Source organism: Lynx canadensis, chromosome D1 (genome assembly GCF_007474595.2).
Source record: "Lynx canadensis isolate LIC74 chromosome D1, mLynCan4.pri.v2, whole genome shotgun sequence".
NCBI lineage: Eukaryota > Metazoa > Chordata > Mammalia > Carnivora > Felidae > Lynx > Lynx canadensis.
In genome coordinates, this window is record NC_044312.2 from 114,246,174 (window position 1) to 114,271,830 (window position 25,657).

The window sequence follows — 25,657 nt, forward strand, 5'->3', positions numbered from 1 at the left end:
TGCAGCCGCCTGCTGCCCCAAGTCCCGGTGGCCCCATCCACCCCCAGATTAAGCGTCCCCCAGTGTGAAAGCGAACTCTCCCGTGCGCTCTGAACGACTCTTACCCGGCGTCTTTGTCCACCAGTAGCGCCTCCTGCTCCTCGGAGCCAGGGTGGCTCGGAGCCTCTGCCATCGGGCCGGGGTCCGGGCCGCTTGGGGCTGTGCGTGTGCCTGTGGCTGCCGCTGCTCCCTCAGACGGCTGGTCCCAGAGTCCCCCTCCCCCAGCTGGGTTTCACTTCCCCCTTCCGGCTGCAGGTTGAGGTTTGAAGGGCACTGGGGCTGGGGTTGGGGTGTTGTTTTTTAATCTGTTGATGCAAGAGAAGAGAAAAAAAAAAAAAAAACCAACCAGTCATCAGGAAGTGTTAAGCAAGTTGCAAGGGCCAGCGGTGACAGAGAGGGGCCCCGGGAAGGCAGCAGTGCGTGCACGGGCCAGACAGTGTCGGGGCGCCTGTCGGGGAGCCCCCGTGGGCTCCTGAATCCCCCACGGTCCTGGATGGAAGTCTGGGCGCGGCAGGCCGTGCATAAGCGCCAGGACACGGGTCCGGCCCCCAAGCCTCCACGATAAGCATCATCTCTCTGGACGGAAGCCTCCCGGGAGCGGAGCACAGATGCACCTGTTCTCCGAGCCTCTCGAGGCCACGCCTCGGGCCCCCCGACTGGTCTGAGCTCTTCAGGCCACTGACCGCTGGGGCCCTGCAGAAATGCCCCGCGCGGCACACCCCTGCTTCCTTTACTTCCCTGAGCTGCTGGGTTCCCCGGTCTCCTGCTGCCCCTCCCGGTCTCCTCGCCCCCATACTCAGGGAGCTTGGAGCTGACTTGGCACCAGCAGCGTCACCAGGCCCTGGAGGTGGGGGCGTAGGGGCTCCCCAGGGAGGCGGGGAGGGCAGTAGCGCCCCCAGAGTGTTCATGCTTCAGGGTGGGGCCTGGCCAAGGGACAAGCCGACTGGGAGGCGGTGAGGCGCCCTCGTCCCCACCCACACGCACCGAGGAGCCTCCCCATTCAACACTGTGAAGGGGGTCCCGCACCAGGACTGCGCAGGGCCACCGGGAGCTCTCAGCCTGCTGCCTCCCCCGTCCCCCCTGTGGTTCCCAGGGTCACTCTCGCTGTCCTGCCACGGACCAGGTTGCAGTGGCTGGACGTCCGTCCGAGTGGGGGCTGGGCCTCAGCATTGCGGCCAGCATCCCCAGGGACACGGGCCACCCCGGATCGGCCCGCCATTTGGTCCTTCCTCTGCCCCTACGGTGAGGTCGGCCCCAACATCACAGCTGGGAAATTTAGGGGCCTTGCCAGGAATGGTGAGGGCAGATAGAGGCCGGGTGCCCCTCCCAAGACATGGCTTCCGGCCGCCACCGCTGTCCCCCGATTCACGGTCCTGGTGCGGCGTGAAAAGGCGGGGCCTCTGGGTCAAACGCTATTAAGAATGTCAAAAGGGAGACTTTTTGGGAGCTTGAAAGCAGGGCCGAGGGGGGCGCCGCCCTGACCTGCCGGACCCCTCAGGCCCTGGCCCTTGTGACCCTCTGGACGCTCACCGGACCCCAGGGCCCTCGCGGGCTGCTGGCGTCCCCTGCCCACGCCCGTCCTCAAAGGCCCAGAGGCACCCGCTCCCTCCTGCGGGGGGGAAACTGTGTCCCCCACACCCCGGACCTCACAGTGGGACCTGATGTGGAGAAAGGGTCCTTGCAGATGTAATGAGTGAGGATGAGGTCGTCAGGGTGGGCCCCTCGTCCCATGAGACTGTGTTCTTATAAAAAGAGGAAATTTGAGTGAGACTCGCACGCAGGGCGAGGCCACGTGAGGACGCGGAGGCAGAGGTGGGGGTGCGTCTACCAGCCGGGGAGCTTCAAACAAGGCAGGAAGCCGCAGGATGGGGGGGGGGAGACGGACCCGGAACAGACTCTCCCTCACCGCCTCGGAGGGAACCCACCTGCCCACGCCTGGAGAGGGGACTGGGGGACACCAGTTCCTGCTGTTTAAGCCGCCCTGGCTGCGGGTCTTTGTGCCAGCCGTCCGCCCCCTGCCGTCGAGCCCCGATGGGCCCCGGGGGGCTGGGAGGCAGGCGCATCCTCCAGGGGCGGGGGTGGGGGGGCTGCGGGCCGCAGAGTGCTGAAGGAGCCCAGATGCGGTCGCCCCTCCCAGGGTCACCCCAGGCCTCCCTCCTCGTCGCCCGCACTCGAAGGAAGACGCAGAAGCCAGCACAGGGGGGACTCTCGTCTGGAACCACCTGCAGTCCTGAGCTCTGTCCCCCTGCTCAGCCCCCTGCTCAGCCCCCTGCTCTGCCCCCTGCTCTGCCCCCTGCTCTGCCCCCCTCCTCTGCCCCCCTCCTCTGCCCCCTCCTCTGCCCCCTGCTCTGCCCCCCTGGCCCCCTGCTCTACCCCCCGCTCGGCTCCCCTGCTCTGCACCCCTCCTCTGCCCCCTCCTCTGCCTCCCAGTCTGTCCCCCTGCTCTGCCTCCCTGCTCTGCCCCCTCCTCTGCCCCCTGCTCTGCCCCCTCCTCTTCCCCCTCCTCTGCCCCCTGCTCAGCCCCCTCCTCTGCACCCCTCCTCTGCCCCCTCCTTTGCCTCCCAGTCTGTCCCCCTGCTCTGCCTCCCTGTTCTGCCCCCCTGCTCAGTCCCTTCTTCTGCCCCCCGCTCAGCCCCCCTGCTCTGCCCCAACCCTGCCCCTTAGCTCCTCTGCCAGAACCTCGGGTCAGACTCCCTCCCGGGCCAGCACCCTTCTACGTGCTCGCACCCAAACCTCTCCAGGCTTTGAACAGATAAAGCTGAAAATGCCCTGGACCGTCCAGCCCCGGCCGCCGGGGCTCCCACACCTCCCTTCACCGGCGGCTCCTCGAGGGCCCTCCTCGCCGTTCGGCAGGGACAGGGGGGCGAGGATGGGGCGAGGCCTCCCGGGGACCCGCAGTGCCGCCCGCGCCCTGCTCTGACGAGAGGGGTCTGCTGAGAAACGGACGCTCCCTCTTTGGGTCCCTTGGGGTCATTCGGCAATGGAACTTGAGAGGCGGACGCCTTGCCTCGTCCATCCTGGCGCCTGCACACATGTGCGCGGGCCAGTGGCACAGCGGGTGGTCAAGTGAGGCCATAAGCCGGCCCGAGGCTGGGCCTGAGTGAGCGCTGCTGGCGGGCGGTGGGCTCCAGGCGGGCTCCTGGCTCGGGCACTGAGCCGAGCGGCACACAGAGCCCTGAGGCCGGGGCCAGGGGGAGGTCTGTGCAGGGCGGGCAGTGCAGAGGGACACGGTGGGGGGGGGGGTGCACTGACTCCGCAGGGTCTGCGGGCCACCCTGGCGAACCGTCCAGGGGCAGCTGGGGCCGCGGGCAAAGTGACCTCAAAGGCCCAGGTGGGACAGGTTCCCCAGGGAAGACAGCATCAGGACCACACGCTCAAGTGACATTGAGTGACAGGATGCTGGAGAGGGGCTGGGAGGACGGACGGAGTGAGTGAGCAGGAGAGGTCAGGAATGGAGAAGCCGTCTACACGCAGGGCAGGGCAGGCCAGAAAGGACAGCTGGTTGGTCAGAATCGGGGAGCTGGCGGAGCGCAGGGGTGTGTGAGGAGGCCCGCGGGGGCCTGAGCTCAGGGGGAGGGAGTGCCAGCACGTGCCAGCGCCCAGGGCCGGAGCAGTGTGGGCAGAGGATTGGGGGCGAGCCGTGTGGGGCAGTGGGAAGGGTGCTCTGAGAGTTCAGGAGGGGACACTGAGAATGAGAGGACAGGGTGGGCTGGAGAGGGTCGTGGGCTCCGCCGTGTCCCTATGAGCTCGGGCCTGGGAGCAGGGCCGCACAGGAGACGGGGCCTTGTAGGTGATCAAGGTAACACGGGGCCACCGGGGTGGGCCCTGGTCCCGTGTGACCGGTGTCCTTGTAAGAAGAGGGGATCGGGACACAGACACGCACGGAGGGACGACCCCGCGAGGACACAGGGGGAGGACGGCCGGCCACACACAAGGAGAGGGGCTTGGAGGGACCCAGCCCCGCCCACGCCTGGACCTCGGGCTCCGGCCGCCAGGATGGGGGACGGTGACCGTCTGCGGTGTGAGCCCCGTGTGTGGGCCTTCCTCGTGTGGCCCCAGGACACCGACGCAGGGACCTGTTGCTCAGGAAAGCGGAGCAGCTGCTGAAACAAACAGCCCCGGGGGCTCCGCCCTCACTCCGCCCAACTCTGGGGCCGCGGTGTTGGGGAGGGGTCTCCGCGGCTGTCCCAGGACCCCAGGCTTCTCCTCCCTGAGGGCCTCAGGGTCCCCGGCTGGCGCTCCTTGCCCAGCGGCAGGGGAGGGGCCGGGAGACCGTGAGGAGGGCTGGGGGGCCAGGGGCCCGGCTGGATGCACACGCGCCACCGAGAGCTCAGCGTCAGGGCGTCACCGGTCCTCAAGCTGCACGCCCAGGAGGGAGAGGCAGCAGTGTCCTGGCAGCCGGCAGGTCCTACGTCAGCCCCCTACGAGCCCCGGGGTGAGACAGTGAGAAGCTGGGGTGCCCAGGATGCGCTGGGGGTCCAGATGGTGCGGTCAACACGCTCAGGCAGGGAGCAGGGAGGGTCGGAACGGGAGAGGATTCTGGATGCGGATTTCCCGGGCTGGAGGCCGGGAGGGAAAGCCAAGCAAAGGTGTCCGGGGGTGGTGGTGTAGACACGCTGAGCGCCCACGGGTGGGGGCGGGTCGATGTCCCTCCGCCCCAGCGTCCCGGGGGCGTCCACAGACATTTGGGGGGTGTGCCGTGGGGGGTGCGGGGGCAGCTCCGTCCGCCTCCCCCCATCGCAAGGAGCTGGGTCCTGGAGTCCCGGCATGAGGATCGTGAGGAAGAGGTAGGCACAGGTGCGGCCTGGGGGCGGGAGGGGACAGGGAGTCTGAAAGGCAGCCGGGGGCGGACAGGCTGGAGGGACCCCAGGGGAAGATGGGTAGACAGGCAGGTGAGGAGGGGCCACTGGCCATCAGGGGGGTCCCCTTATTCCATTTTATAGTTAGGAAAGGCCCCGGGGAAGAAGGTGAGAGCCTGGTGCTGGAGCCTCTGGTTTGGGTGACGTGGGCCCAGGTCACTGGGGGTCCTGGAAGGGCCTGGTGGGGCGGCTGGGAGGTGGGCCGGTACTGATCTGCACCTGGAGTTGCCAGCAATCCCCTCCAGAGCAGGGGGGGGGGGTGCGGGGCAGGAGGGCCCTCTCCCCGAGCACGGCCTGGAGGGGCTCAGAGGTGGAGGGTCCCGGGGGACCGAGGTGGGCACTGGGGGGAGAAGCTGTCTGGATGGAGGGTCTCCCGTGGGCCGGGACCCTTCCAGTAAGGACGTTGGTGATGGGCGTGGCTAAGAGATGGGGGGGCAGGGGGCGCCCAAAGTCCCGTCCCCACCCGACGGCCTCCCTCCCCTCTAGTGATGGCCGTCTAGGCCCAGACGTGCCGGGCCCTGGGGCCTGACGGATCATGGAGGTCTTCCTGGAGGAAGTGACTTGAGGGAAACTGAAGGTCGGGGGGTTGGGGGGGCGGGCAGCCGAGGGACAGCCCAGACATGCTTCCAGGCCCAGTACTGAGGCAGATGTGACATGTGTGAGGCTGGGAACACGCGCTGGTCCTTCCCCATCCGGCCATCCAATGAGGTGGGCATTCTCTTCTCCCATTATTGTCGGGGAAACTGAGTCCCAGCAGCTGGCCAGGGGGTGTCAGGGAGGCAGAAACTGAACAGCAGAGGACCCGGAGGCCTCACAAGGCACAAAGGCAGGTCTGGACCCAGAGAGCTGGTGCTCAGGGACCAAAGAGGGGACAGGTCACCGGGGCAAGGCTGGCCGGGGAGAGGGGTGGGCCTCAGCAGGGGATGCTTGCTCACAGAGGAACTCTGGGCCCAGGGTCCCACTCGGGCTTCCCCTTGGCCGGCAGGGCAGGGGTGGAGGGGAGATCCCTCTGAGTCTGGGCCAGTCCCATCAACTGGGAAGCCCCTGGGCCACGCCCGCCCCAGGCCCGCCCTGCGGTCCCTGCCGTCCCTGCCCGGCCCCGGGAGGGGTGCGGGGGTCCCCCGGGCCCGCCCTGCGGTCCCTGCCCGGCCCCGGGAGGGGTGCGGGGTCCCCCGGGCCCGCCCTGCGGTCCCTGCCAGGCCCGGGAGGGGTGCGGGGGTCCCCCGAGCCCGCCCAGCGGTCCCTGGCTGGCCCCGGGAGGGGTGCGGGGGTCCCCCGGGCCCACCCTGCGGTCCCTTCCCGGCCCCTGAGGGGTGCTAGGGTCCCCCGGGCCCGCCCTGCGGTCCCTGCCCGGCCCCGGGAGGGGTGCGGGGTCCCCCGGGCCCACTCTGTGGTCCCTGCCCGGCCCGGGAGGGGTGCGGGGGTCCCCCGGGCCTGCCCCGCGGTCCATACCCGGCCCGGGAGGGGTGCGGGGGTCCCCCGGGCCCGCCCCGCGGTCCCTGCCCGGCCCGGGAGGGGTGCGGGGTCCCCCAGGCCCGCCCCGCGGTCCCTGCCCGGCCCCGGGAGGGGTGCGGGGGTCCCCCAGGCCCGCCCCGCGGTCCCTGCCCGGCCCCGGGAGGGGTGCGGGGGTCCCCCGGGCCCGCCCAGCGGTCCTTCCGGCCCCGGGAGGGGTGCGGGGGTCCCCCCGGGCCCGCAGCGGTCCCTGCCCGGCCCCGGGAGGGGTGCGGGGTCCCCCAGGCCCGCCCTGCGGTCCCTGCCCGGCCCCGGGAGGGGTGCGGGGGTCCCCCGGGCCCGCCCAGCGGTCCCTGCCCGGCCCCGGGAGGGGTGCGGGGTCCCCTAGGCCCTCCCTGCGGTCCCTGGCCAGCCCGGGAGGGGTGTGGGGGTCCCCCGGGCCCGCCCTGCGGTCCATGCCCGGCCCGGGAGGGGTGCGGGGTCCCCCGGGCCCGCCCTGCGGTCCATGCCCGGCCCGGGAGGGGTGCGGGGTCCCCCGGGCCCGCCCTGCGGTCCATGCCCGGCCCGGGAGGGGTGCGGGGTCCCCCGGGCCCGCCCCGCGGTCCCTGCCCGGCCCGGGAGGGGTGCGGGGTCCCCCGAGCCCGCCCCGCGGTCCCTGGCTGGCCCCGGGAGGGGTGCGGGGTCCCCCGGGCCCGCCCCGCGGTCCCTGCCCGGCCCGGGAGGGGTGCGGGGTCCCCCGGGCCCGCCCCGCGGTCCCTGCCCGGCCCGGGAGGGGTGCGAGGTCCCCCGGGCCTGCCCTGTGCCCCCAGTGCTCGCCCCGCCTGTCCACGCCCGTGTCTCCACATCCAACACCTGGTCCACGCATCTTGGTGGATTCCACCTCATCTGTTTTCACGGTTGCTCGGGAATTTTATTGTTTCGATGGTCAAGGAAAAGTTTAACTTTGGAGAAATTATTCCAAACTTACAGAAAGGTTTCAAGGGTGACGATACACGGAACACGGGCACATCTGCCCCCCCCTCAGCTCCTCGGCCGGAAAGACCAAGGGGGCCTGCTTCCTGGAGACGCCCCCCCCCCCCCCCCCCCCGCACACCTGCCGGTCTGCATCCTTGCGACCTGCTCCCTGAGTTATTTTGCTGTATGTGGGTTTGTCTGGCACCCCAGCCCTGGCTCAGCGCCTCCTCCAGGAAGCCCTCCGTGGAGGATGGTGTCGAGGGCGGGGAGAGAGCTGTGGGCACGGACCTGCCTCACACAGGCGCACACAAGCCCACCTGCACGCGCACCAGCCTCGCCCCCCCCCCACGCCCTCCCGCCCTTGACCTCCTGGGCTGCCTGCCATGCTCCCCCTCCTCACCTCTCCCAGCTGAGGTCCCCTGGGGCTTCCTGGGGCTTCATCCACACCCCGACCTCCAGCATCACCGACATGGCAGGCCACGGCCGCCGTACCTTTGGCGCCCTGCTCCTCGCTTCCGGGGTCCTTCCTGGGCAGCTTCCGGCCCGGGCCTCCAGGAGCAGCGTTCTCCTCCCCTCCCCCGCCTGCCCATTGTTGGGGGTCCCCCAACACTCATTTCTGAGGATGCCCGGACCCTCATCTCCAGCCCAGACCCCTGCGTCCAGCAAACCCACAGCTGAGAGCCGGCCCCTCATTTGCTCAGAGCCCCCTCCCTGGGGAGCAGCCCCCCCCCCCCGCCTGTTCCCATCCCCCTCCGGGACTCTGTCTCTTAAGCATCTCCCATCCCTCTCCCCTCCCTCCCTCCCGGGAGATGGCTGTGGTTCCTGTGCCCTCCCCCACTCCAGCCTCACTCCTGGACTGCCTGTTCTCCACCCGTGGAGATCTTTCTAGAATGCAGAGCCCCCTCTGTGTGCCGGGTGCTGGGCCGGCCACGGGCTTCACAGACATCCCCGTCCAAGGCTGTGCGTCTTTTGGGGGACACCAGGACAGCCCGGCCGCGTGCGGAGAGGGCGCGTGGGGCTAGCTGTGATGTTTGCTCCTTGTCCCATTTGCCTGTTGTAACAAACACCCACGAATCTTCTTCCCAGCCCGAGTCACGGCATCTGTCCCTGCGTGGCCCCTCCCATCACCCTCCCACCCAGGGGGTCACTACCTGGGACTGTGTGTTCGACATTTCCTTGACTAAAAAAACCCCCCAAAAAACCATCATTTCTCCACATGGTGAGTCTTCCCAAACCAGGATGTTGAGTCTCGGGGGAGCCGGGTGTCCCTGCCTCCCGACGGCCCTCCTGGTAGGCAGGGCCCCTGGACAGCTGCCCGGGTCACTCTGTCGGGTGTGCGGTGGGGCGCTGCCCCTATCCCTCTATCCGGCCACCGAAACTGTTCTTTGAATTCACTGCCTGCCTTGCCCACTCTCAGCTCTGCGTGGGGAGTGCCTTGGCCCCCAACATCCTGCCGGAGCTGGAGCTGGGGGCCGTGCACGGGTGTCCGAGCTGGGAGGGCCTTTGGGGAGCTCCCCCAAGGGCAGGGTGGGTGGCCTGGCCTCCCCTGGCATCTCTCCTGGGTACCCCTCCAAACATTCGGGTGTTCAGACCTTGGCGGGTCACCGTGTCACTCCCCACAGAGGAGGTGGGACAGCCGTGGCCTTGCCGTGACCGTCCTCTTCAGGGCCTGTCAGGGACGGCCTCCTTTGACGTTGTGAGGTGGGCCAAGGCCTTGGGAGGGGGGAGCAGACGCAGCGTGAGCCCTGTCGCCGGGCCTGCCGTGGGGGCCAGGTGGGCCTGCCATCAGCCCCCAGGCGGGAGCATGGACCCCAGCCCCGGTGCGTCCCTGCTGGACAGGCACGAGCCACCCCGGGAGGGCAGTCTGAGCCGGGACTGTGCCCAAGAGTCCCCCATGGGAGGGATGGGGGCCGCCCACGTCGCGTGCAATCATGCCACACAGAGGGTCCCTGGGCCTGGCAGGCCCCCTGATGATGCCATGCAAACGGACAAATGATCTCTTCTCCGCCACCGTGGCTCCGACGCGGCCCAGGCCATCTGCCCCCAAGCCCTCCCGGGGCGGGCGAGTCCAGGGCAGGTCTTGGGGAACAGCGGGGACGGACCGCTCACCACTGACCACACCAACCCACCCTGGGCCAGCACCCCCCCGCACACAACAGTCTGCTGGGCGCCCGAGGCGGTCGGTGGGCAGTGAGGCTGCGCAGGACCAGACCAGACCAGCCATGGGGATTGGAATCCTTTATTGAGCACTTAGACGAGCCCCATCCTCCCTCACTGCGCCGGGAGCTCCGGGCCCTGGTGGGGCACCGGCGGCCTAGGACTCGGACTCGAACATCTTCTTCCTGCCCTCCATGCCAGACTTCTCCTCGATGTTCTTCCGCCAGTCGCCCACGTCGCGCAGGTCCCGCTCCTGGGGACGGGCCAGGACAGGGCTCAGGAGGAGGCTGTGCGTCACCCCTTAGCATCCCTGTCGCCCCCCCCCCGCCCCCGAGGCGGGCAGCGCGGTCGAGCCCCCCCGCAGACACCCCGGGGGCCTGGGGCCGGGCCGCCGCGTACCTTCTCGGTGTCCTCCTTCTTGACCTGCTTCAGGTTGGCCCGAAGGTCCATGCACACCTTGTGCTTGGAGCCCAGCAGCGCCTTGAGCATGGCGTCAGCCGACATGCGCACCCGTCTCAGCGGGGGCCTCTTGAACTTGCCTCTCAGGTCGAACAGCTTCTGGTTCATGTCCTCCAGCTGCCGGCGGGGAAGGGCTGGGTGGGAGCCCGCGCTGGCCGGGCCCCCCGCCCCCTCCCGGCCAGGGCGCCCCTCGCCGCGTCCGGCCCTCCCCCCCCCCCCCACCGGCCGCTCACCTCCTTGCTGCTCTTCTGGACCCTTATTTCCATGTCATACTTCTCCTCCTCGGCCGCGTCGATCTTGGCGTGCAGCTGTTTGCAGAGCTCCTGGGGGTGGGGGCAGCGGGTGGGCGGGCCGCTGCCCCCCCCCGACCTCCACCTGCCCTGCCCCCTCTCTTGACCGGTGGGGAGACCGAGGCAGCAGGCAGGGGCGCCGCCAGGGGAGGGTACCTGCACTTCAGACATGGAGCCAGGGACGTGCAGTGGGGGGCAGTGCTCAGACAGGTAGTTCTGCTTCTCAGTCTCACGGCGACTCTCCTCCTTCTCCAGCTCGGTGGCCGCGATCTGGAGCATCACGCTCTGCAGGGGGCGGGGCGGGGGGGGCAGGCCAGTGAGGGGCTGTGGGGGCCTCGCCCCGCGCAGACCCCGGGACGGCCCTCTCTGGGCCAGCGCCTACCTTCAGGTGCTGTCTCCGGGCCGTGATGGCCCTGTTGCGTTTCTGTGGGGCAAGGGGGAGGGGGCAGCGTCAGGGCCAGCCCAGTCCCCAGCACCACCACATCCCCTCCCGCTCAGCCCGCCCCAGGCCGGTGGGCCCTGTCCAGGAGGCAGCTGGACACCGGGCCGGTGGGCCCTGTCCAGGAGGCAGCTGGACACCGGGGCTCCCGAGGCCCCCCGGTGGGGGGGCCGGGCCCAGGACACCTGTACCCAGGTGGCAGGCCGGGTTCAAAGGTTAAGGGGAGGGGAGAAGTGGGAGGTGCGGGGCATCCCTACAGGGCCAGGGCTGTGGTGGGGGGGGGGGCGGGGGGGTGGCAATCGGGAATAAGAAGCGATTCTGGTGACCTGGCCACAGTCTCACTTCCCCTGCCCCACGAGGCACTGGCAGCCACTTCCTGTTTTCGCCCCTGTCCTGGTGGCTGGGTGGGGCTCGTTCGTGGGGGGAGGGCTGGGCAGCTTCCCTCGAGCTCTGACCTTTGATCTATCCCAAGTAGGGGGTCCCATCCCCTCTGTGTCTCATGCCCCCCCCCCCCCAAGTAGGTACTCACCTCCTCACTGTCCCGAGAGTGCAGGTGGGATGGGGGGAGAGAAGACAGAGGTCAGGGCGTGGACGAGGCAGCGTGGGGGCAGGTGGGAGTGGGAGGGGGCCAGGGCGGGGGCTGGGGCGCTGTGGAGACCCCCCCACCCCGTGGTGGGGGAGGGCAGGGGTGGCAGGGGCCCCGGGCTTGGATGGCACTTACTCCCCCATCCTGAAGTCCTGGGCTTAGAGCCTGTGGGAGAGAAAAGGCCGAGGTGTGAGGGCGGTGGCTCCTGTCCTGCCGTGGACACCGGCTGCCCAGGTTGGGGGTGGGGGTGGGGGTGGGGGCAGGCCTCACACCAAGCCTGCCCGTTGCCCTGCCCCCGCTCCGACCTCCTTGAGGCTCTGTCTTGGAATTGCCAGGGTGAGAAGAGGAGAAAGTGTTCCCAGAATGTCCCAGGCAGGGCCCGGAGTGGCCGCAGCTGTCCCTGAGGGAGGGGTGGGACGGGCCAGCGCAGGTGGCCACCAGAGCCATCCAGCTAATTTTAGCTCTGCTCCTTCGGCTTTGGGCCCAAGTGCATGCGAGAAACCACTCCCCGCTTTGGCCTGGGGTCCCTCGACCCGTCAGATCTCCTCCTGGTGTCCCACCCAAGAGTGAGGCCTGCTGATCGGGGGGGGGGGGGGGGGCCGTCCGCGACCCCTGCCGCCCCCAGGCCGTCCCCCGACGCATCTCCGGCTCACGCCCCACACCGTGCAAGCCCCCGAGAGAGGGCTGCTGGAGGCGGCCCCCAGCCCCCAGGCCCCCACGCAGGGACCTCATCCTGCAAACAAGCTCCGGAAGTGCCTGTCCTGGCCTCTGCCGTCCGGGCTGGCCTCACCTAGTGTCTGAGCAGCAGCGTGAGGAGCGAGGTCAGGCCGCAGCGGCAAGTTGGGCTGGTGGGCCCAGGGGGAGGGGTATAAATGGCCTCCCCCAGGCTGGGCCCCTGCTCAGAAAGGGCATGGAGCCCTCCTCAGACCAATGGGGGCACAGGGGCCTCCCCACCTGCCCAGGCCGCCTGGCCCGGCCCAGCCGCGTGCTGTCATCCAGTCCAAGAAGTCTTGGCGGTGGTGGGGGGGGGGGGGGGGGGGTGTGTGCACCGAGGTTGGGTTGCTCTATTTAGAGCTCAGTGACGAGTTCGAGAAGCCTCCCTTGTTCTTGCAAGGAGCCTGCGGTCAGCTGTACTTGGCCTCGCCGGGCCACCTCGGGGCACACGGCTCGAGGTCAGCTGAGGGGTCACTCTGGTCCTAAGTCAGGGTCCACACTGTGGTTTCCCCCGGGCGGCAGGCTTCCTGGAGGGAGCAGTGCCCTGCATCTCACTGCTGCCTCCCAGCCGGGCCGGGCATCTCAGGCACGAGCTGGCCACATCCCTTCCTTTCCCCAAGGCCCAGACCCCCAAACACGGCCTTGCGGCAGTGGCCAGGGCCCTCTGGGTGGGGGCTGCCCTCCCCTAGGTGGGATCCCACCCTCCCTCCTGGGAGAAGAAGGGAGGGCGCCTGGACGGGCAGGCCCGTGGCTCTTTCGACCGCGTCCTTCAACCCGCGGATGGCGACACCACCGCCTGGGAACCTCTCCCTGACCCGAGGGGGCCTGGGGCCCGCCCGCCCGGCTGCCCGGGACTGAGCCCCCTCCCCCCGCCCCACACTGCCCGGGCCCCCCACCCAGCAGAGACATCCGGAGGAGCATGACTTGGCATCCTCTGAGCTGGGGGTGCGTGGCCCCAGGCCTGCCGGCCTCACGGGCCACAGGGAGGGTCAGGGGAGCTAAAGCCATCCAGATGTGTGGGGGTTAGCGCTGCACTCCTGGCCGGGGCTGAGCCCCCGAAGGCCGGAGGAGGCTTCCGAAGGTATCTACTGCCCCCTGCCGTCTGGAAGAGGCGGCCCTACAGCGGCCTTTGGAAGGTTTGGGGCCCTGTGCGGTGGCGGGGTGGGGTGGGGGGGCGAAGCGGGCCCCCCCCAGGTTGGAGTCCTTTCCCTCCACCATCACCACCCCCCAAATGCCTCCTCATCACCCACACTGTCCCCACGGGGCCGGCTCCAGCCTACCTCCCACCACGCTGTCCCTGCAGCCCCACTGACAGAGAGGGCTCCCTACCTTTCCACACCGTCCCCGTGGGGCCTGGAGGGGACCCCTTCACCCCCCGAGGCCTCGGGTCCTTTCCCCACAGCGGTGACGGCGGAACCCCTGCCCCGACCGTGTCCCCGAGGGCTCAGGAAAGACGCAGCACGGCAACGGGAGGAGGCGTTTATTAGTGGTCCCGCGGGGCGGCCTGGACAGGCGCCCACACCGCAGCCTGGGAGGCCGAGGCCCGAGGGCGCTTTCAGGAGCCAGGCAAGGGCAGGTGCAGGCGGGGCTTCAGGGCCAGGGCTCCGTCCACCTCCCCGGCGGGCCGCAGGCGGTGCCACTGGGCAACAGGCCGCCGGGCGTGGGCCAGCATGTCGGCCCAGTGCTGCAGGGCCTGACCCGAGGCCCGCGCGCCCAGCAGCACCTTGCCCACGGGCTCGGCCCGGAAGTGCGGGCCCCGGGCCCAGACGGCCAGCACCAGATCCACGCTCTGGGCAGAGGCGGGCAGAAGGGCAGGGAGGGAGAGAAAGACAGGGGTCAGCTTGGCCCCAAGGGTGGGCCCGCCCGGGCCCGCCCCGCCCACCCCTTTCTCCAGGCAGCCCACCTGGACCTGGCTGAAAGGCACGAGGAAGGTGAAGGCCTCGTTGAAGTAGGGGGCGGCCGTGCCCTTCCGGGCCGAGGTCTTTCTCTTCTTCCACTTCCTCTGGTTCAGCATGAGCTGGACCTTCACGTAGGGGTCTGGGCAGGCAGAAGGGGTCAGAAGGCCTCCCGGGTCCCAGGGCCAAGCACAGGGCTCCCCCTCTCTCCACGTGGAAGGGGCAGGGAGGGCTCTCACCTGCCAGTCCCGGGCTCAGGCCTCGGGCCTCCAGCACGACGACGGTCAGCCGGCCCGAGCCGGGCACGTACCGGAGCGAGAGGCACAGCTCACCCGAGGGCTCGGGCTGCGGGCAGCGAGATGGGGGGCCTCGGTCTCCACCGCCCCCCCCCGACCCCCGGGGCACCCCGGGCAGGGCCAGGCCGGAGTCCGGCAGTCCCTGGGCTCACCTCGGTGGTGCCCGGCGGGCCCAGCTGGTACCACTGCTCTAGGACGTGCTGCGGGTCCACGGTGCCCAGCGGCAGGCTGAGCTCAGCCAGCGGCTCGTGGGCAGAGAACCGCCTGAAGCTTAGCACCTGCACCCGCAGGGCGGTCCGAGCCAGCTCGCGCTGCGGCACCTGCAGGAGAGCGAGTGAGCGGGCCCCCTCGCCCCGGCCCCGGCCCCCCGCGCCTCCCCCACCCCAGCCCAGACGCACGTGGAAGCAGCAGGTCTCGTGGAACGTGGGGCACAGCGTGCCACGGTGCACCCTGGTCTCGTGCGTGTGCCCCACCCCCGTGGAGAGGCTGACGCGGGCGTAGGGGTCTGCCGTGCCGCCCGGGCCCCCGGCCCTCAGGTCTGCGGCCTGCTTGAGGCCCACCTGGATCTGGGAGCCAGGGGCTGCTCAGCCGGCGGCCGTCCCCGGGCGGCCCCGCGCCCAGCGCCCGCCCGGCACCCTTCTCCCCTGCACACACCCCGCGGACCCTCTGGGCCTGCAAAGGGGGCCCCTCACCTCCTGGCTTCCAAAGTCATACCCCAGGGAGAGCAGCAGGCGTCCCCAGTGCCGGGGGCCCCCGGGGGCAGACTCCGAGCTCTCCACGTCCGGCTGCACCTGGGGCGGGTGGGGATAGGAGGCGGGGGCTGCTGGGACCGGGCCTCCCGGGCCCCAGCCCCAGGGCTGCGGCCCAAGCACCTCCCTCCAGACCAGGCCACAGAAGGGCTCGTGTCCTCGGTTCTGTGGCACAGGCCTTAACTGATGTGCCTCCCCCACATCCGTTCTTGCAGCACTGCCCTCCTCAAGGACCTTCCGTGGCTCCCCATGGCCCGACCCCTGGGGCCGGCGCTCGGGGCCTCCCTCCTGCACTGCCTTCCTCTCGCCTCTGCTCATCACTTCCCCCGGCCGGGAGGGTCCTCCCTGCCTGGGCCTTGAGCCGCCCTCTGGGCCCGAGCAGCCCGCAGCTGGTGCTCCTCACCAGGTGGATGCTGGTGGTGCCCTGAGGGCCGCCCAGGCCCACAGCCTCCTGGCCCCTGGGCTTCTTCCTGCAGCCCTGGTAGCAGCAGCAACAGGCGACGCAGAGGAGGCAGGACACGGCGAGGACGCCGGCAGCCACGGCGACGGCCGTGAGCGCCCAGCTGGGCCCTGGGGGAGGCGCAGAAAGGGGCCCGAGGTGCATCCGTGGACAGCAGCTGCCCCCACCGGGCCCGCCATCCCCACTCCCCTGCTGGGCATCCCGCAGCTCACAGGGGAGCCCGGCGACGAGGTCCGGAATGAGCCCGGGTACAGTTGTGGTGCCCGCCGGGGCCAGGGTGCTGTGGGCGTCTGGGGGGCGCCCCATCTCCCCTTCCTGCTGGCCTGGAGCAGAGCGCCCGGGCGGCCGGGTCACGCCCGGGGACGGCCCCGCGGCCCCCAGCCCCACTGCCCCATCTGCCCAGCAGCATCAGCCCAGGGTTTGCCTGGGCGAGGAGGCAGCCTGGGGTGGCCGGGGGCAAGGGCTCTGAGTGGAGCCAAGGGAGGGAGGCCCCGGCCAGACGGCCGGCCCAGCAGACACAGGCCCAGCCTCCTGGCCGCCTCCCCAGCCCCCAGCCCCCAGCCCCCAGCCCAGCAGGCCGGGCCTTCGTCATTGCAGAGCCTCTTCCTCCAGGAAGCCCTCTCCCTCCAGGCCTCTCTCCCCTGGGCCCTGGGATCTGCCTGGGGGCTGTCGCTGGGGTCCCGGTTCACCCCCGCCCTGACCTCAGGCCTGCCACGGTTCTCCGTCACACAGGTGGAGCCTGTTCACACATGCGGGGCGGCGGGGGTTGGGGGGTGGGGGGGGGGCCCTCCGGCCCGGGAAGTAACCTGGGAGCGTGGGGGTGGGGGCTCTGAGGGACCGGGGCTCTGTTGAGGTCATGGGGGCAAGCAGGGGGAGCGGTGGGGGTCGACTGCTGGGGGGAGCTGGTCCGAGCAAGCCCGGGCTGGAGATGCGTTCCTGGTCTGGGCGCCACGCCAGCCACGCCTGGGGAGAAGGGTGAGGTGGGGGCAGGCAGGGACAGGGTGAAGCTGGGAGAGGCCAGAACATTCCTTGCAAACTGACTCAGCAGCCGCTGCCCGGACCTGCCCACCTGCCGACCTGCCACCCTTCTTGCTGGTGGGAGGGGGGTGGGCCTGGTGTAGCCTCCCTGCCAGGGGCCTGGGGTGGGAGCACACCCACGTCAGGGACGTGGGGCTCTGAGCTGGGGGCCGGTGCCACAACGGGGCGTCCTGGGACCCCAGACCCGCGGAAGTCTCTCTCTGGCTCAGCTCCTCCCCCCCGGGGAGCGCTGGTGGCCAAAGTCACGGTTCTGGCCACCAGGGACCTCCTCCTGTTTGTCCACAAGAGCCAGGAGGGGCCACCCCCTCCAGGAATCACCAGGCACCCGGCCTGGATCCCCTCGCTCCTGCACGGCGCCCAGGCCTCACTCCCAGAACCACCCCCGCCCTTCTGTGTGCTGTGGACGGAGCCTCTGCTCAAAGAGGCGGGGAAGCACCCAGACCCCAGGTGGCCCGGCCCCCAGGCCCGGCTCTGTCACCCCTGCAGGGGCTGTGTGCATGCTGTCCCCGCGAGGCCTCTCACAGACCCGTAGGCGAAGGGAGAGGAGCAGAGGCCCAGGCCCGTGGAGCCCCAGCACCAAGAAGGGACGTGGAGGCAGGTCCCGCACGCAGAGGGAAGGGCCCCGGGCCTGGTCCAACGCCCGCCATCGCGCTCTGGAAATTGTAACCGTTTTGAACAAGGGGCTGCAAGTTTTCTGCACGGGCCCCACCGAGTATGGACACGGGTGTGGCCGGGGGCCCCTCGGGTGAGCCCCTGCCGTGGAAGCTCACAGGTGTCCGGGCCCCATGTCCCCTGAAGGACACTCCCAGGTCTGCTCGATGGCCTGAGGGCTTCCGGGGGGTCGGAGCCCCCAGCTCCCCGGGAGCCAACCTTCCGGAAACGCCAGGGCCTGTGTGTTCTGGGATTGGAACAGCTCCACTGGAGGTGTTTATGGTGGAGAATTCCAGACGGGTTGTCGGCTGGAGAATCCCGGCGCGTGCGTGCCCGTGTGTGCGCACACCTGTGGGTGTAGGTGTGTGCGTGTGCCCCTCCCCCCGCCCCTGCACGGGGGCGGGGGCGGGGGCGGGCACCGACGCACAAGTACTGCTCGCCTGGCAGGATTCCTGGGCCGGCCTGGGGAAGGTTGACCCCAGGACCGCAGGAGATGCCTGGAAGCTGGCCCTAGAGGGTCCCAGGACCCTGGGCAGGCTGGCCACAAGGGCTGCAGGACCCCAAGGCCTGGGAGAGGCACAGGGTCCCTCAGGACCGCCAGGCCCCCATGGTGGTGCAGGTTCAGGCAGGCGCGCCGCCACCAGGTGGCGCCGGCCGCTCCGCTGGACCCAGCCGGCAGGTCCGGCTTCGGGGAAAGTGCCCGGGAACCCCAGGGGGGGCAGATACCCGAGGGCGACTCTTGGGGGCCATGGGAGGGCTGTCCGGCTCTCCTACCCCAGCGTCCCCCGCCGCCCTCCAGGCCTGGAGCCACCTCCGGGAGGGGCCTTCCCGCCTACAGCCCAGGAGGCCCGAGGTCCCTCCCGGGTTCCACCCCTGCTCCCTCTTCTGTGACCCGGCGGGGAAAAGCCTCTCTAGTGCTAAGGCTCCTTTTCCCCAGGAAGGGGGCTGGGCATCCTTCCTAAGTGGAGTCCCTGTCCCGGCCACCCGCTGCGGGACACGCCCTCCCGCCGCTGTGCAGATCCGGCCTCAAGGCTCCTTGCGGAGCAGGACGGCCTCGTGGCCACCTGCGTGCACGGACCCAGCTTGGCTCCCACTGCTCTGTGCTGACGCTCGATGTTCCTTCCATGCCACCCCACCCTACTCGCCCTTCAAGGCCTGTGTGAGCCCCACCTCCTCCGGGAAGCCCTCCCCGTGACTCCCCACCCTCCGACCGACCACCTGACCTGCCAGGCCGTTTGTGCTGGGTCCACCCTGCCTCTCCCACTCAGGAGCCCCGACTCTGCCAGGCGGAGGGATCCACGTCAGCCTGGGGCTGGGCACCCACGGAAGTCAAGCCAACCGCTGCCCCCCATCAACAGCCCAGCTGGCATTGTTTGTACTGTGGGAGGGAGCAAGTCTCCCCCTCGGGAAGAGCAGGGCTCCCCCAGATGTTGTTGGGGTGACAGTCACCACCCGCCCCCTCCGCCCCGGTGTAGAAAATTCTCACCTGCTGCCTGAACTTCCTGCGGCCGGCCTGGCCTCCAGGCCTCCTCTCTACCTAGCACACGCAAGGACTGCGAGCTCGGAGCCGTGGCCAGGCCTCCAGTGAATGAGAGAGTCTGCTGGGTGGGGGAGGGATGTGAGAGGCAGGGCTCCGGGGAGCCCCACCTCAAGGCCGGAACTGCTGGCCCTCAGGAATCAGGGAACTCCCTTGGGAGGAGGGTCCCCCCTGAGACCCAGGTACCAGGCGTCCAGGCTCCGGGCCACCTCCAGGGGTCCCTCCAGGGGATGCGGGGGCATTTCTGGTCCTCCGGAGGCCTGGCAATAAGGGGTTGACTGCCCACCTGGGCTGAACACCGGGCAGCGGGAGGGAGGGACGGCCGGACCCGGTCTGAGAAGGTTCTGCACCCCGAGGAGGGTGTCCTGAGCCCCAGGGACGTCTGGGTCTGGAGGATCACAGCTTTCTGGTGGTGCCGGAAAAGGCACAAGGCCACAACCCGGCCAGAACCGCGCGGCTCGTGCTGGGCAGGGCTGGCCCGGACGCACTGTCACGTGGGCAAGCCGTCACCAGGCGACTATCTGGGTCTGCCTTGCCGTGCTGACGCCTGGGCTTCTGGACGTCACTCCATCCATGCCTGTGCCCCTGGCGAGGCTGGCCTGTCCCCAGAGCTCTGGGTTTCTGTTGGACCAGCCCCCCATCCCCGCCGCCACCCCCAGCTCCTGCTTTGACAGGGCCAGCGGGGCCTGTGACCTCAGCGCCCTCTCTGCTCTGGCCAGCTCAGGTCCCTGCCCGGGCCCGGCCCTGAGTGGCCCTTCCAGGCCAGGGTGACTCTCTGAACCCACTCCTGCCCGCGGCCAGACATAGAGCTGGTTAATGCTTAACAGGAGAGCCGGTGGCACGGGGGCCACCGGCAGGACTGGTCAGGCCGGACTTCCGGGAGGCTCGGCCCCCGGCTCCGAGGTCGCTCGGGAGACACTGCAGGTGGGGGGGCGGGCTTGCGTGTGCGTGTGTGGACCTGCCGGTCACGCGCGGCTCTGGGAACGCGTCCCCCCCGTCCAGGGGCTCGGCGCTTTCTCCTGGTCCTACCCGGCGATGGGGATTTGGGAGAAGCGGCTGACACCTCGGGGCCACGGGAGCAGGCCGTTGGGGGGCAGGCAGGCGCCCGTGCTCCGGGGGGAAGAAGCAAGGCCGGCCGCACGTGCCGTGGGGCCCTGGTGTGGAGTGAGCACATGTGCCCCGTGCGCGGCTCCCCCCCAGCCCCACTGTAGGGCCTTTGTGCCTGTCCCAGGACACGGGCGCCTCCACGGCGAGACGGGCGTCTGAGCGTCCAGGGCAGGAAGGGGAAAACCAAACAGAGCTGGCAGCCCCCGGCCAGCCCTGCGGCCCCCGAGACGGCGGCTTGGCAGCCGACAGCCGCACGGAGACCCTGGCGGGGCTCCTGGACGGGGGTGCTTCCTTTGAGGTTGCCTGGGGAATGTTTGAGGTTGGAACTCAGGGCGAACGCTGGCTCGGGGTGGCCGGGAGCTGCTGGCACAGAAGCGTGAGACGTGCCAGGACAGCACGCGTGCACCCTGCCCGCGCTGACCCCGGCCGCCGCCCCCCGTTCCCGCGGGCCCCGCGCGCTCACCTTGCCCCAGCCCTGTGACCCATGCCGCCTCTGCCCCCTTCCTCTGGGAGTCTGTGGGCTGCCTGGATTTCTGGGGGTGTGACTCCCACTCTGTGGACGGTCTGGGTGGATATTCCCCGTTCACCTGGACGCTCAGGGGACACCCACTTCCGCGGCTGACTGCGAGCGCAGCTTGCAATCCAGCTCCCAGGTCCGAAAACCGGGATTCTCCGTGACCCGGGCCCTGGGGGCCCCTCCTGGGACCGTGGCGGCCAAGGTCCGGTGGGCCCCTTCTCCTGCTCACCGGTTGGCCCCGTGGGCACCTGAGTCCCGCACTGACATGTCTCCCGTGGGCCTGAGTGCTGGGCCAGGCCCCCCCGGTGGCCTCATTCCTGTGGCTCGGACGCCCTGTGCTCGGTCCACCCCTACCTGCGCATATCACCCTCGTCTGTGGTCGTGTGCGCCATTCATCTGTGTGCTGGGCCCGCCCAGGTGTCTGGGACACCTGTCCTAGGCCTCCCGCGAGCTCAGAATGATGGGGTCATGCCTGGGGTCTTGAACCCCATTACAGAGCGTGTGGAAGCCGAGCCCCATCATTCTGAGTGTCTGGGTTCTGAACCCCGTTCACTGCAGTGTACGGGTCCTGTGCCCCATGAGCCTGAGTGGGTCCGGAACCCGGTTGGTCGGAGCGCCTGGACTCCCGTACCCTCCTCTGCCCGAGAGCCGAACTGCCCACCCCACGTCTACAGCCTGGTGGCCGGTCACGGAAAACTCGTGGATTCTGCTCTGGAGGCTCTGCGGGCGGTACCCCGTTCCCTGGGGCCTCGGGGTGACTCCTATACCTGCCCGCCCTCTGCGCCTCTCTGTAGCCCGAGGGGGTACACCCCTCAGCCCCCAAAACTAAGCACCCGGAGCCCCACTCGTGCCTCACCTGGGCGCCTCGGGCCCCAGGCCCGTAACACCTGCTCTCGAGAGCCGGGTCCCGGGAGGTGGCGGCCTCCTGCTCCTGCCTGCGAGTCTGACGGCCCCGTCTGGGTCCCCGCAGCTGGCGCCTCCCCGCCCCGCTTCTGCGTGGCTCTGGGCGACTGGCCTGTCCTGCCGTCAGCTCACCTGAGCGCTGAGAGATCCTCCCTCGTTCACCTGAACGGATGGGGGCCGGGGTCCTACCACCCCGAATATCCGGATTCCACCACCCTCCTCTGAATTAGGGTCCGGCCCTCTATTCCCCCTTCTTCCTAGTGTGGCCACACCGTTCACGTGAAGGCTTGGGCCCTGGGGACCCACGGCTCTGAGTCTCTGAGTGTCCTCACAGCCTGTGCCCCACTCCCCCAAACATCTCAGTGACCTGCCAGTGACCTGAAAGTACTGTGCCCCCAGTTTCCAGGGCCCCTGGGCCGCCCACCCCCAGCCCTGGGCATCGGCGAGCCGGCTCCCGCGCGGCGCGACTGAAGTCTTCAGGATCTCGGGCGGCCTAGCCCCCAGCACCCGCCGCTCACGTAGGCCTGAGGTGTCTCTGGACGTCTGGTGCCCAGTCAGGGGCGTCTGGCCCGGGGGAGCCCGTCCAGGCCTGTCCCGGCGTCTCTGTGCCGGGCTGGTGCTCGGTCCACACGGGCTGCTCCCTGCCATCTAAACGTCAGTGCCCCTCCCTTGGGGGTCTGAAGCCCCCACACTGCCCGGAACGTCTGAGGGATGTGACCCCGCATCACGGAGGGTCTGGGACCTGCACCCCGTGACGGTGCACAGACACATCCAGGAGCCTGGAGACGCCCTGATGGTGAGCGCCTGCTTGCTCACCGGGGTGTGCTGACTGCAGGTTCGCACCCCCCTCCCGAGGGCCCGCACCCCACGCGCTCTTGCCCTGGTCCCCTTTCGCCAGGGCTTTTCGCAGCGTGTGCTCTCAGCGGCGGCACCCCACACCTCCCAGAGGCCCTGCCAGCCGGTTCCAAGTTCCACCGCGTCTTTGGACGCCTGGGGCCCATTCACGGCTGTCCGGCCTGTGTGAGCCCATTCATCTTGTCCCAGCGCCTGTGTGCTCTATTCATGCGTGGCTCTGGGCAGACTGCACCCCGTCCGCCCACGTCTCACAGACAGGCTGTGCTTTGTCGCCTCTGTTCCAGGAACAGCTGTCCTGCAGCCAGCAGGCACATTCCGGGCTTTGGCTGGATGCCAATGCAAACCCTGGCATCGCTGGCCGGGCGGCGAGCGGGGGCAGGGGTGGGGAGTGACCGTGCGGAGGGGAGAGCGGGGACCCCGCGGTTGGGGAGCACGCGATCAAAGCCTTCCGTACACGGCGCATGTCCTGGACAGGCTGCCAGCAGGAGTGGCTGGGCACACGTTCTAGACCCCTCCACCGCGTCTGCCGTTTCCCGCCGGGAAGGGGGCGGGGGGCAGCCCGTCCGCAGGGACTTGTTCGCCTCGGCTTGGGGCAGCGTCCGGGGTCGCAGGCCAGGGGGAGGGGCGGAGGCTGCTCGGGGGGCGCCGTCTCCGGGGGCCGCAGACCCCTGTCCCCTGGGTGCCGTGGGGCCCACGGGAAGATGGGCCCTTTGCTCACGCCCCCTCCCCATTGGCCCCTTTTGGGGCTGGCCTCGCTCTGCCCCCATTGTCTCCCTGCCTGCGTCAGGAGTATGAGGGGGTTGTGTATGTGACCCGTCTTGCCCGGGGGGTTCCTGGGTGTCACAAAGCTGTCCCAGCTTCCCAGGGGTTCCCCGGTGAGCCAGGACCCAGACGTGCCCCCAAGGGTTCCCGCGTGCGGGAAGCCTGTTCCGGGGCACGCAGGCTCCCTGGGTGTCAGCGAGGGGTGTGAGGGGGTCTGTCCAGACGTTCTGGTCTGGGTTCCCGGGGTGGGAGGGAGGCTGGCTTGTATTCTCCGGGGTATCTCTGGGTGGGCCTGCCCAGTGGGGTCCCCTCTCTTAGCACCCCACAGGCCCAGTGCTCCCCCCACCCAGGTTGGAGTGTCCCCGCCTTGCTGTCCTCGCCTGCCTCGTTCAGTCTCTGGGGCCCTGGAATCGCCTGGACCCTGGGCCTGCCCCTTCCCACTGCCTTGGAGCACGAGGCCTGACCACCGGCCCTGCTCCCACCGCCACTGCGGCCCCCTAGCCTCCCCCAGGTGTGTGGCAGGCCGACCCAGGTTTCTGGCAAGATGCACAGGAGACCACTCTCAAACAGGCGTGGGAGGTGGCGGGGGGGTGGGAGTGGGGACCTCGGGCCATGCTGCCCCGAGCGAGGGTGGGGGGCCCCGGGAGGTGTGTGGCCAGGTCCTGGCTGCCTCTCGGGGTCCGGACACGTGTCGGGTGGGGACAACGTGCGGGCACGCGGAGCCTGTAACGACCACACGCCCCGCAGAAAGTCCACCAGGTGTAGACCCCGGGCGAGGGTTGTGATGCCTCATGACACACTCAGGAGCGGGCGGGACCGCCCGCAGGTCCCCACCCCCGCCGTGGTCCCTGCGCAGCCCCGGCCGACGCTCAGGTTGGGGCGTCCGTGAGGCGTGTCCGGGGCTCCCTGGCCTCCCTCGCGGCGTGCAGGTGGCCGCCAGAAGTGCTGGCCGGCCCAGGACCCTCCCCGCAGGTACCCTCTCCTGGGCCTTTGCCAGCCTCCCAGCTGTCACCCCCAGGGCGGCCGGGGGGCCCCTGGATAACGCAGGCCCCCTCGGCGTGCCCTGCCTGGGAGGTCGGGCCGGGGCCGGGGTGGCGGGGTGGCCGGGGCAGGGCCGGATCAGTCAGGTTCCAAGCTCCCCCTGCTGTCCGCTGGCCGCTCCTGGAGGCGGCCTGACCTCCGGCTCCCGCCCGACCCTCCCTGCCCGCCCGGCCTGGCTCCGCCTGCCGCCCGGCCCGGGCCCAGCCGCCCTGGCAGGCGTTTGGGCGCCCCCTTCTGTGCACACGCCTCTCGCTGGCCCCTGCAGCACAGGCCGCGCTGCCTGACCCTCCCAGAGGCCCGTCCCGGGGCCCCTCCCCACGGAATCGCCGTTCAGGGACCCTCTTCCTGGATCGCAGCCCCGTCCTGGGGTCCGGTCTGACCAGAGGCCTGCCCAACCGGCCTTCACCCTGCGACCCCTCCTGCCCCCAGACGAGCTCGAGGCAGGACACGGGAAAGCTGGGTCATCTCGAAATGGGGTTTGATTTCCTGACCTCCGGCCTTCTGCCCAGCACCCCCCCTTCCCGCCCCAGCCAGAGGGCCGCCTGAAGTCCTGGCTATGGAGGCGTCAAAGGCCACGGACAGACACAGGGACCTCGCCCGGCACCCAGGCCCCCGGGGCAGGCCAGGCCGGGCCATCAGCTCACAGACAGAGGAGCAGCTCCTGGGCGGGGGTGCGGCGGGGGGGGGCAGGTGGGGCCCGGAGATGGCAGAGGACAGCGGTGAGGTGGCCAGGGGGCACAGGGCAGGGGCGGGCCGCCTGGGGAGGGTGGTGGTCTCAGCCGCGGGGACAGAGGGAAGGAGCTCCAGCCCACACGCAGGACGTGCCCAGACGGGGGCCTTGGAGCCTGCGGGCCCCTCCCAGGACACACAGGTGACTCCCCTCACCTGTGCGCAGGGGTGCACATGCCCTCAGGCACGCTCGCGCTCGGCAGGAGCTGACCCGCAGGAGGCCATGCCAGCCCCCTGGCATCCCCACAGAAGGCTCGTCTCCCTGCCCTCGCGCCGTCCCGGCACATGAGCCTGCTCTGGGGGTGGGGGGATGGAGTCCCGGTCCCACAAAGCCCACCAGCTCCTGCCCGCTGGACGGTCACACACGGACCTCTGCAGGTGCTGCCCAGGCCCGGGAGCAGATGGCTGTCCCGCCGGGGTGCGATCGGGCACGGGCCGGGCTGCCTCCACAGCACGTGGGGTCTCACGTGGCCAGCGGCCAACTCCACATGTCCAGGCCATGTCTACAGGCCCAGAGCCTTCGCTGGTCCGGGGTGGGGTCGCTTCTAGCTCCTAAGCTGGCCTCCCGGCCCCACCCCCAGCCTCTAGCAGCCCCTCGGGCCTCTCTTTCGTCTCTGCCCTCCCCTGAACTGGACCCAGCCAGGAGCAAGAGACCGCCACGCCGGCCCTCTTCCTGACCTTGGGGAAAGGGACTCCCCAGGTCCAAGCAGGCCCACCCCACAGTGCAGCTCGTCAACTCCCAGAGCTGGGGCTCAGGGGCACCGAACCAGGCCCACACGATGGCAGATCAGGTGCTCAGGGCACCCGTGCACACCCAGGAGGGCTGCGTCTGCTGTGGGGGTGGTGCTGGGGGCAGGGGCAGGGTTCCACCCGCACAGCCCCTTCCCCGCCGGGGGCCGGTTCCCGCGGAGGCCGTGTGTCCCAGGATGGGGACCTCAGAGAACGGGCACCGGCCTCGAGGGGCTGACCTCAGACCCCACCTGCTGCGGCCCCCTCCACTTGCTTCCCCAGTCTGGCCCCCCTCCGCCCTCAACCCCGTGTCTGACTCCCTGCGGCCCTGACCCGGTGCAGGAGGGCCCGACTCCTGAGGTCAGAGAAGTCTTGGAGACATGAGGCCCAGAGGACCAGCCAGGGTGGACATGCCCGAGGCCAGCTCGGGGGTGGCGTG

At 70.1% G+C, this 25,657-nt stretch overlaps 3 protein-coding genes across 6 annotated transcripts in view; all 3 read right to left on the reverse strand.

Moving 5' to 3' along the window:
- Positions 1 to 1,715, reverse strand: part of LSP1 (lymphocyte specific protein 1) — a 42,283-nt gene extending 40,568 nt beyond the window's left edge. For 3 of the 4 annotated variants that reach the window (XM_030331357.1, XM_030331355.1, XM_030331354.1), the window contains exons 1-2: positions 1,570 to 1,713; positions 105 to 344 (exon numbers count right to left, since the gene is read on the reverse strand). In XM_030331357.1, coding sequence (XP_030187217.1) covers positions 105 to 172 — 68 coding nt within the window. In that variant the 5' untranslated portion in view covers positions 173 to 344; positions 1,570 to 1,713. Of the gene's footprint in view, positions 1 to 104; positions 345 to 1,569 lie in introns of all 4 variants that reach the window. The other variant, XM_030331356.1, reaches the window with a different exon arrangement.
- Positions 1,716 to 9,527: 7,812 nt separating this feature from the next.
- Positions 9,528 to 12,102, reverse strand: TNNI2 (troponin I2, fast skeletal type). The gene is made up of 8 exons (XM_030331380.1): positions 12,026 to 12,102; positions 11,371 to 11,400; positions 11,179 to 11,185; positions 10,593 to 10,634; positions 10,367 to 10,495; positions 10,154 to 10,243; positions 9,861 to 10,037; positions 9,528 to 9,714 (listed from the first exon to the last, which is right to left on the reverse strand). The coding sequence occupies exons 2-8, from the start codon at positions 11,376 to 11,378 to the stop codon at positions 9,619 to 9,621; spliced, it is 549 nt and encodes a 182-aa protein (XP_030187240.1). The 5' UTR covers positions 11,379 to 11,400; positions 12,026 to 12,102; the 3' UTR covers positions 9,528 to 9,618.
- A 1,322-nt stretch (positions 12,103 to 13,424) lies between these two features.
- SYT8 (synaptotagmin 8) lies at positions 13,425 to 19,180 on the reverse strand. The gene is made up of 9 exons (XM_032594954.1): positions 18,525 to 19,180; positions 15,562 to 15,672; positions 15,293 to 15,459; positions 14,833 to 14,931; positions 14,539 to 14,706; positions 14,293 to 14,460; positions 14,084 to 14,189; positions 13,853 to 13,986; positions 13,425 to 13,738 (listed from the first exon to the last, which is right to left on the reverse strand). The coding sequence occupies exons 2-9, from the start codon at positions 15,653 to 15,655 to the stop codon at positions 13,505 to 13,507; spliced, it is 1,170 nt and encodes a 389-aa protein (XP_032450845.1). The 5' UTR covers positions 15,656 to 15,672; positions 18,525 to 19,180; the 3' UTR covers positions 13,425 to 13,504.
- Positions 19,181 to 25,657: the final 6,477 nt, after the last annotated feature.

What these genes read in the sequence shown, in the direction of transcription:
- TNNI2 (XM_030331380.1), bottom strand. An exon ending in GCTCCATGTCTGAAGTGCAG is followed by an intron (nt 10,244 to 10,366) that starts GTACCCTCCCCT and finishes CCCCACCCCCAG; the next exon opens with GAGCTCTGCAAACAGCTGCA. An exon ending in TCCAGAAGAGCAGCAAGGAG is followed by an intron (nt 10,038 to 10,153) that starts GTGAGCGGCCGG and finishes CCCCGCCGGCAG; the next exon opens with CTGGAGGACATGAACCAGAA.
- SYT8 (XM_032594954.1), bottom strand. Translation starts at nt 15,655, where the DNA reads ATGGGGCGCCCCCCAGACGCCCACAGCACCCTGGCCCCGGCGGGCACC. An exon ending in ATGACTTTGGAAGCCAGGAG is followed by an intron (nt 14,707 to 14,832) that starts GTGAGGGGCCCC and finishes CCTGGCTCCCAG; the next exon opens with ATCCAGGTGGGCCTCAAGCA. An exon ending in GCCCGCCGGGCACCACCGAG is followed by an intron (nt 14,190 to 14,292) that starts GTGAGCCCAGGG and finishes CGCTGCCCGCAG; the next exon opens with CCCGAGCCCTCGGGTGAGCT.